The 9,145-nt window shown below is 35.5% G+C and overlaps 1 protein-coding gene across 1 annotated transcript; it reads right to left on the bottom strand.

Moving 5' to 3' along the window:
• Positions 1-842: 842 nt before the first annotated feature.
• Positions 843-3,097, bottom strand: LOC110930796 (protein LATERAL ROOT PRIMORDIUM 1). Its single transcript, XM_022174179.2, has 2 exons — positions 2,003-3,097; positions 843-1,269 (listed from the first exon to the last, which is right to left on the bottom strand). Exons 1-2 carry the CDS (start codon positions 2,628-2,630, stop codon positions 962-964), a joined length of 936 nt encoding a protein of 311 aa, XP_022029871.1. The 5' UTR covers positions 2,631-3,097; the 3' UTR covers positions 843-961.
• Between the last annotated feature and the right edge of the window lie 6,048 nt (positions 3,098-9,145).

The raw sequence follows: 9,145 nt of genomic DNA, 5'->3' as shown, positions 1-9,145 counted from the left end.
AACAAACCAAACGTTCTATAAACAGTTTATGAACCGTTTGGCGGAAAGTTCGTCTGTTTTCGTTCATTTATTAGACAAACGAACACGAACAAGAAATTCCGTTCGTTTAGTTAAATGAACGAATATAAACAGATTCCATGTTCGTTCATTTATGTTCGTGAATGTTGGTAACGTGTTCATTTGTGTTTTTAGTTTTTGTATTTTATTTAAATACTAAAAAATTCCGACATATAATATATTTAACAAGTACAAGTGTATTATATATTTTGTTCATCAACGCTTGTTTGTGTTCGTTTGTTTATATTTGTGTTCATGAATATTAGTTTGTGTTCATTTGTGTTCATCAGCGTTCGTTTTCTTTAGTTGCCTAAAATTAACAAATACAAATGAACATACATAAGTTCATTTCCTTAACAAACGAACATGAATATAAAAACTTATTCGGTAACTGTTCACGAACATACATTTCTTAACAAACGAATACTTCCTTCGTTTTGTTTGCAACCCTAAACACTATAACAAGTAACAAACTCTTAATTACTACAATCAACCTAATCAAACAAATAGAGTAAAATGTTGTCATAGTTCTTCTAAAGAGTGGGACCATATCGTCTCAAAGGTTTTTATTGTTTAATCAAACTTTTTATAGACGTTAACTGCTAGTACGTATAGTATAAAGGTTATCAAGGTTGGATACATTAACCAAGTCACCAAAAGTCGAAATATAATATCTAAACCTATCATATTCATACACACAAGACAACAACAATCTAACGCGTCTTTTGCATCGAGCCAAGTGCAAAAAAATATGCATAAAACATGCACGCAGGAAACCCGGATTATGTCACAAGCATTTTAATTGGATACCATGAAATTTTGGGCATACATAAAAACAAAAACACATGAGTAAAGTTTATATCATATCATATCAAGCGTGAACCAATATCTAATAATGCTGTCATCAACCAAGCAATCCTCCACTGTATCCTGCCGGTGGGTTTAGTGGTGGTGATGTTAAACAACAGCTCACATTCCGCCCTCCGCCACCACCACCGCCTAAATGCAATTCGGATAAATTCGGCACGTTGGTTTGGTCTCGTGTTTCAACTCCTTGATCATAGAGGAAGCCTTTGAACACATGACCACTGATGGTTACGCATGCTTGGTATGCGTATTCGTCGTCTCCATCTTCGACTGCGGTTACTCGAACGCACTTGAACACCGCCGGAGCGCGTACTTGACCCGGCAATGATTGCATGAATTTAGCATCTAGTGACATTACAAGTTCACAACAAAACCATTTGTCATTGCACAATAACATATATAAACAAACGTAATTAAGTAATATGCATTTCGAAAGATAGAGAGATTGCTCGCACTAAAACCTCGATCAAGTGAAATCTTAGTTATAATAACTTTTTATTCGAAAGCTTGCACTAGAAACAAATAAACAGAAAACAAACAAACAAACGTAGCCAGTAAAATCCTACGCATACTACATTTTTCTTTGGAAGACAGAGAGACTGCTTCCAGTGAGACACAAAAAACAAATAAACCGATAAACGTAGCCAGTAAAATCCTACTCATACTACATTTTTCTTTGGAAGACAGAGAGACTGCTTCCAGTGAGACACAGAAAACAAATAAACCGACAAACGTAGCCAGTAAAATCCTACTCATACTACATTTTTCTTTGGAAGACAGAGAGACTGCTTCCAGTGAGACACAGAAAACAAATAAACCGACAAACGTAGCCAGTAAAATCCTACTCATACTACATTTTTCTTTGGAAGACAGAGAGACTGCTTCCAGTGAGACACAGAAAACAAATAAACCGACAAACGTAGCCAGTAAAATCCTACTCATACTACATTTTTCTTTGGAAGACAGAGAGACTGCTTGCGGTGAGAGACTGGTCCAAACAAACCTAACAATAATATATAACGGTTCGAATTCTACCAAACAAACACTTGTACAATGTTTTGTTAGTTAGTAAAGTTACCTTGGTGATGACTAGAGCTAGTTCCAAAGCTTCTAGAAGTAGAAGTATGAGAAGGTGTTGTAGTACGAGAAACAAGCCGAGGCTTCTTAGACCCTGAAGTGGAAGCTGAAGAACCAGCTGCAGTTACACCACCACCGGTGGAAGTAACAACCAGCTGACGTTCACGACGGCGAGCTGCCGGAACCCACGTGCTTTTCACGTGAGTAGCACAATCAAACCCTCTACTTTTACAACAAGTTCTACACCGCCGGTGGTTGCAGTCTTTCTTCGCTTGGTTCCCACAATCTTGACACGTTGTTGTCGACCCTGAAGCTGACGTGGACACCGACCCACCACCACCACCGTTACCTCCACCACCACCGGCAAACACATGATCGGAGACTATACCTTTTTTTGAATAACCTTGTGGAGTTTGCCAGAACTGAATACTATTAATATTATTATTATTATTGCTACAACTAGTGGCAACATTAGTTAAAAGTGGAATGACACCCACTCCGACACCAAGCGCCGTCGCAGCGGCGGTGCCGGAGATTGTGTGGTGGAGAGAATGAGGATGATCATGAGGATGATCGGAGAGATGATGGTTTGGATGATGGTTAGAGGGAGCAACAACAAACATGCCCATCTCAGCCGGGACGCCATAGTTGATCTGCCGGGGAGTGGGAGACGACCAAAGGCCTCCGCCGGCAGTGGGGGGACCGGCGGCATGAAACCCTAAAGAAAGTTCTTGGTTAGAAACCCTAGAAGAGGAAGAAGGGTTAGCTACCCAGTCAGCAAATGCACCGGAATGATCAGAGGATAACCTAGTACTCCTGCTAGAAGCCACAACTACAGATATTTATAGCAAACTAACTAAGTATAGTATAATATAACTTGTTGATCACAACACAACAAACCCTTTTGAACAAACAGAAGAAACAAAACAAAACAAAAGTATAAGATCTGGGAAGATCTAGAGGCAGAAACAGATCAGGAGGGTATGAAACTGTGCAACTGAAGCTGCAACTGGATCATTGAGGGTTGTCTTGGGAAATGAGAGAGAGAGAGAGAGGGTTTGGTGAGTTGGGGTTTATAATAATGAATGCATAGATTTTGTAGTTATGTGGATGGGAAGAGTTTAGGACCCCCACACTATCTATGCTTCATTCTATTCTCTAGGTCTGCTGTGCTATTTTACTTTAACTCTCCTGCCACAAACTCAATCCACTCTCTAGCTTTTGGGTGTACTACAAGATTAGGGGTTTGAGATCATCTTTACATCATTCATAATTAAGAAAATTAACAAGAAAGTATGCTAATTGTTTATTGACTGTAGTATGATTGTATAATTGTGTTGAAGGATAATCTATATATATAATATATGTAATAAAATTGAAACTGAATGAACAGGAATGTGATTTATTGTTTATTTTTTAAATTAACATTAGAATAGAATGAATAGTAACCTCATTAAAGATAAGATGAGTAAATGGTATCGGGTATAGGTATCGGTCTCAAATTTACCAAACCGGTGTATTTTCGTTACCGTTTCTGCACAGGTATTCACCGGTTTTTACCCTCAAATACCGGTGTCGTACCAGTACCGACCGGTACCGAACCGTACCATACTAGGTATATTCGGTACCGGTACCCACTTTTGGGGATTTCGGTAACGGTATTTTCGGTAACGGTATTTTCGGTACCGGTTGGTACCGAGCTCATCAAATCCTGTAGCAACGCAGCAATGCAAGTAATCCAATCTCAAATTTACCAAACCGGTGTATTTTCGGTACCGGTTCTGCATAGGTATTCACCGGTTTTTACCCTCAAATACCGGTGCCGTACCAATACCGACCGGTGGTACCCACTTTTGGGGATTTCGGTAACGGTATTTTTTGTACTGCCACGCCTTTTGTAGTCATTGGGTCCCGCCACAACGCGCGGACGAAAAATAACTAGTTAAAATAATATTAAAAGAAGTACGATCATTGTTTATGGATATTATCATTTGTTTATGCATATTATCATTTGAGATGTCACTTGGCATTACGTTTGTGGTTATAGCCCCAAGTAGAAATAAGAGAGCTACAATGTGTAAAAAAAAATAAAACCAGGTTAATTATATTAACTTGGGGGTTGTGCCTGCGTTCCGCGTCGGGTTCCGATTTTTAACAAATTTATATTAGCATCGATTCAGTTCATTTCGATATTAGCACTCGCTCTAACAATCGAAAGAGAAGCACAAAAAATTGATCGACAACAAAAAAATGAATATCCGTCGAAAACAAGAAAAACAAATATCGAACTGGTACCGACGTTGATCTGTCGGTATCTGTCCGGTTCGTTTCATTACATGTACTGTGTCGAGAATCGATATAGTTAACGAACACATATTATCTAAAGTAATGGTGTGATCAAGGTCATATTAAAACAATTCTAAGTTATATTGCACTATGTTTAACGTTATTTTACTAATTTCGTGAAAAAATAATGTATATATATGTGGGCGTCCGAGTGACAAAAGTGAAATTGCACTAATTTTAACGTTATTTTACTAATTTCGTGAAAAAATAACGTTAATAGTGACTGATGGTTAATCACAGTGGCGGAACTAGAAGAAAAAGTCAGGGGTATCCCAAAATTTTTACTTATATCTGTCTCTAATTATTTGAGGGCCTAAGGGACCCTGTGCGGCTAGTAAAAAGTACCCTTAAAAATTTCTTTTACATAGGGTCATCCCTGCGAATTTGAGAACCCTTAGGGACCTTTGCGGTTAGTATGTGTGTGTGTGTGTGTATACTAGTATAAAACCCGTGTATTTCATGAGTTGAATAAAAAGATATCAAATATGGGATCCAAATATAATTTTAATATTACATTCTAAAGCATATCTTGATTATCAGTTTTTATTATTAATGAGTGTACCACACACGAAAACACGATATCAAATATTTTTTTATAAAACTTTATGTGTGATCTTGAAGTTTTATAAATAATTTTTAGTTTGTAATAAAAATATCTTTAACAATAAAAAGAACAGCAAATATTTGTTAAAGGCTTAAAGCATGTAGTCTTATAGGAAGTTTCAATATTAGAATCATAGGTTTTAAATTGATTCATATCTTAAATTTTTATCTTTAGTTTTATATAACTGGAATTTAAAAACATTTATCAAGGAAATTTTTATGTAGGGAGAAAGTACAAAATATAAAAAAACAAATAAATAATGTTCATAATAAATCATATAAGGGGAGTGGGGGTGGTCACTAGTGATAGAATTCCATCACTCACAAGCACCCAATCAAGTTCCGTCATATGATCAACCATTTTTTCCATCACTCACAACCTTTTTTGGTGGCAATGGTCACCACTAACAACACCCAACAATAAACACTCACACCCCCTCACATCCATTTATCACGCTCAAGTCATAACGCGTTGATTTTATCACGGTCTTGAAATCATCACTCGTGAAAAAGTAGGTGGCGGTCGGAATTGTTATTTTATCACGCGTTGAATTGATGTATCACGGTGACATAACGTGCCACCCCTACCGCCCTAAACTATAAATGGTTGAAGTTTGACTAAATATCTCTGACATTTGCGCAGACTACTATTACCTTGTCCCAATGCTCTCATATTATTTTATTAATATAAATCTTCATCTTCTTCATTCTTTTAAGAAGAGTGACTCTGTAAGTTTCCAACCAGAAATTTTCGTTTCCATGACCGTAAAATTTAAGTTTTTTTATCTTCACTACACTCAGGGGTATCCTAACATTTGCTTAGAGGCATCCCCGATAAATAAAACGGAGATTAAAGAAAAAAAATTATAGTTCGCCAAGAAAGTTGAGGGGTATCCCGGGCAACCCCTCACCACTAAGTAGATCTGCCCCTGGTTAATCATGCATCATGTGGTACGTTGATAGTCGAACAACATGGGGGTGCATGCACCAATCGGTCATTGTCCTGAATGCTAAGTGCTATGTCTCTTAGATTCAAGGCTTGATGCAAAATTACTATCGAGTCGGGGGGTCTCACTGGAAGCAGTCTTCCTATTCCTACGGGGTAGAGGTAAGGCCGTATCTTACCCTTCTCAGACCATATGTTAGCTTTGTTATTGATAAGATTAATTGAGTATGATGATTACGAAGAATAAGCTTTTAACTTTTCTCGATGAACCCAACATATGCTTTTTCATCTATACCATAATTCATTTGTATCTTTTGTTGTGTTATTACTCAAGGCCAGCTACTTGGCTGGGCAGGCCATGCGACGACCCGAGGCCCAACTTTCCTGGGGCGAAAGTTTTTAGAAAATGTTATATATTATGGTAAAAGATCAAATACAAATAAAGTTAACGTACAAAGCGTACGAACTGAAGGAAAAAACAAAAAAAATACGGTGATATTTTTGTAATTATCAGTAACTATCAAAATTACTCTACAAATGATCCTGTAGAGTAATTTTGATCTTTTGTAGAGTAATTTTGTAAAATGTTCTTGTAGGGTAATTTTGTTCTTGTAGGGTAATTATCAAAATTACTCTTCAAGTGTATTAAAATTACTCTGCATCAAAATTACTTTACAAGTGAATCAAAATTAACCTGCAAGTTTATCAAACAACATACAATTCAAAATTACTCTACAAGTGATCCTGTAGAGTAATTTTGATAATTACCTTACAAGCAGATAATTACAAAAATGCCACCGTATGCTTTTTGTTTTTTCATGTTATTCGTATGTTTAGTACATTAACTTTATTTGTAGAGTAACTTTCCCCTATATATTCACTACTACAAAATGGAGTATTAGACGGTGTTGAAGTTTTATTTTAGACGGGGTTAAAGAAATAACACCGTCTTAAGATCAATATCCATATGACCATTGTGCTGTTTTGATTAATATATTCAAGAAAATTCAAAAAAAAACCCCGTCTAATGATTTAATACCGTTTTATACTATTTTATGCAACCTTTAGACGGTGTTGAACACCGTCTTATAAATGTCAATACGCTTTGATTAAAATACATCCCGGTGTGCTTTAAAACGGTGTTAAAAACAACGTCTTAAAACCCATATCACCCCGTCTAAAGCTCTGTTTTGTAGTAGTGATTATAGATACTGTAAGTATTCTCTTTCGTCACCTACTATAGCTCAGTTGGTATGATCATTGTATTTTATCCTCCCTCCTCTTTCCAACATGTTTTTTGTCTTTTTTTTCTTAATTCCACATTGATTAATTTTTAGCTGTGTATATAATTTGGAGAAATAATGCAAAAGCAATACCAATATCTACAATTGATCGAACAAAGCAAAATTATATACAGGCAAATACGATGTATGTTGCTCATATTTCTTTATATCATCATTTTAATTAGTTTTCTATAACCTTCAGTGACTTTTATCATAAAATGTATGATTAAAATATAAGAATGTTATTTGTGATATTACCGCTTTAGTATAATGCATTTTACTTATGCTTATAAAAACCTCCTTGGCATGATATTTATATTTATATGCCTCGTATACACCTATATTGGTCGTATACATGTCATGATATCAAAATAAGTTTTAAGATGTGTGAATAGCTTGAGCCTCATCGGAATATCACGTTATTTGCTTCACGACAGTGATTATACAAGATTAATTACAATAAGTAAATTTAAAGTTGGATTATTTATATCAAGTGTAAATTATATTGTTTGTTGGATACAATACAATGATAAGTTATGAAAGGTTGATTAGATTTTCATAAAAATTAGTAAAAAAAAAAGAGAAAACCCACTAACGACTAAAGGTTTTTAATGAAAAGAAGAAAAAATTAGTAAAATTTTCAATCGGAAGAACCCACGTAAAGAAAAGCACATATGCATTTCTTTTGATTATGTTAATTAATATATAATTTTTTTAAGTTAACAAACGCGAGTAATTAGAGAAAAAATATATGGTATAAATAAAAGAAAACAGTTGCCACGTGGCAACTTCTTAATGGGTTGGACACTATTCATTAACTTTGTTTTTTAATATCTATACTTTCTATAAAAGGAGAAATCCAAGTGATATAAGAAAAGCTGATGTGTCAGCTAGAGAGCATGTCCAACAAGGCTTTTCTTATTTCATTATTACATCATAATGTCTAATATTAAAAGACTTTAAAATTCAAAGTTTGTCCGCTTATGGCATCAAACCACTGCCCCACTCTCAATTATGAGACCACTGATTGTTCATTCAACCACTAATGTTCATTCAAGAGTCTCAAACCACTGATGTTTCATTCAAATGGGAGGGTAATTTGAAATTTGAAATTTAAAAACGTATAGTGATATGTAATTTGCATTTAATAGAGATTCAATTCTTCTCTCTCTCAAATATCAATATCAATTCAAACCCAAATCCAAACCTGATCATAATTTCAAAAACCCATTCCAATATCTCTCTCTACTCTCTCTCTCTTCGATGAAGAATACAAAGCATCCGAAGCTGCCATATGATGAATCGAAGATTACGAATCTTCACGCTGTTCTTGCACCTGTTGTTGAATCGAAGCCTCGTCCTTCGAAGTCAGTGATGTCTTCATCTCCACATATCTTTGATTTACTCAACAGGTTTGTGTACGTGTGTGTATCATCGTTTAGAATGTCAATTTTTAGTGTCATCTTTTTTAGATTTTGATGCTTATTGTTAATGGTTATAGGTGACTTAATCTGTTATAAATTTGCTTATTGTTTTCATTTTGGTTAACCACGCAGACCATCCATGTACTTTATTCAGTGTTCGAAGATATGCTCTCAAGAACCTGGGAGTGTTAAGAGAAGCTATTGTGATGGGATTAATTGTTGTCAGACCAGCATCCGTAATGGTTACACTCAATCCAATATGCACACATGTTATCCTGTAAGTTGACTTTTGGTCAAAATATGCATGTTTGTATTTTGTAACATCAAATTCAATGTGATGAGCATATGATCTGAGTTGTTTTTTCCTTATGCTTTTCATGCGGATGAACAGAAAGTGAACTTCTCGAAGCTAGGAACCAACACGCTTTGGCGGAAGCCAAGGAGGTGTTTGATAACTTAATCATCAGGTAATTCAAACAATCTACCTAATAATTTTAACCTACTACAATGGCATTTTAATTCCATTGATTGCTCTGTTTCAG

This window comes from Helianthus annuus, chromosome 3, assembly GCF_002127325.2.
Source record: "Helianthus annuus cultivar XRQ/B chromosome 3, HanXRQr2.0-SUNRISE, whole genome shotgun sequence".
NCBI classification, from domain to species: domain Eukaryota; kingdom Viridiplantae; phylum Streptophyta; class Magnoliopsida; order Asterales; family Asteraceae; genus Helianthus; species Helianthus annuus.
Note: the sequence above shows the minus strand (reverse complement) of the source record. Positions and strands in the feature narration are given on the sequence as shown.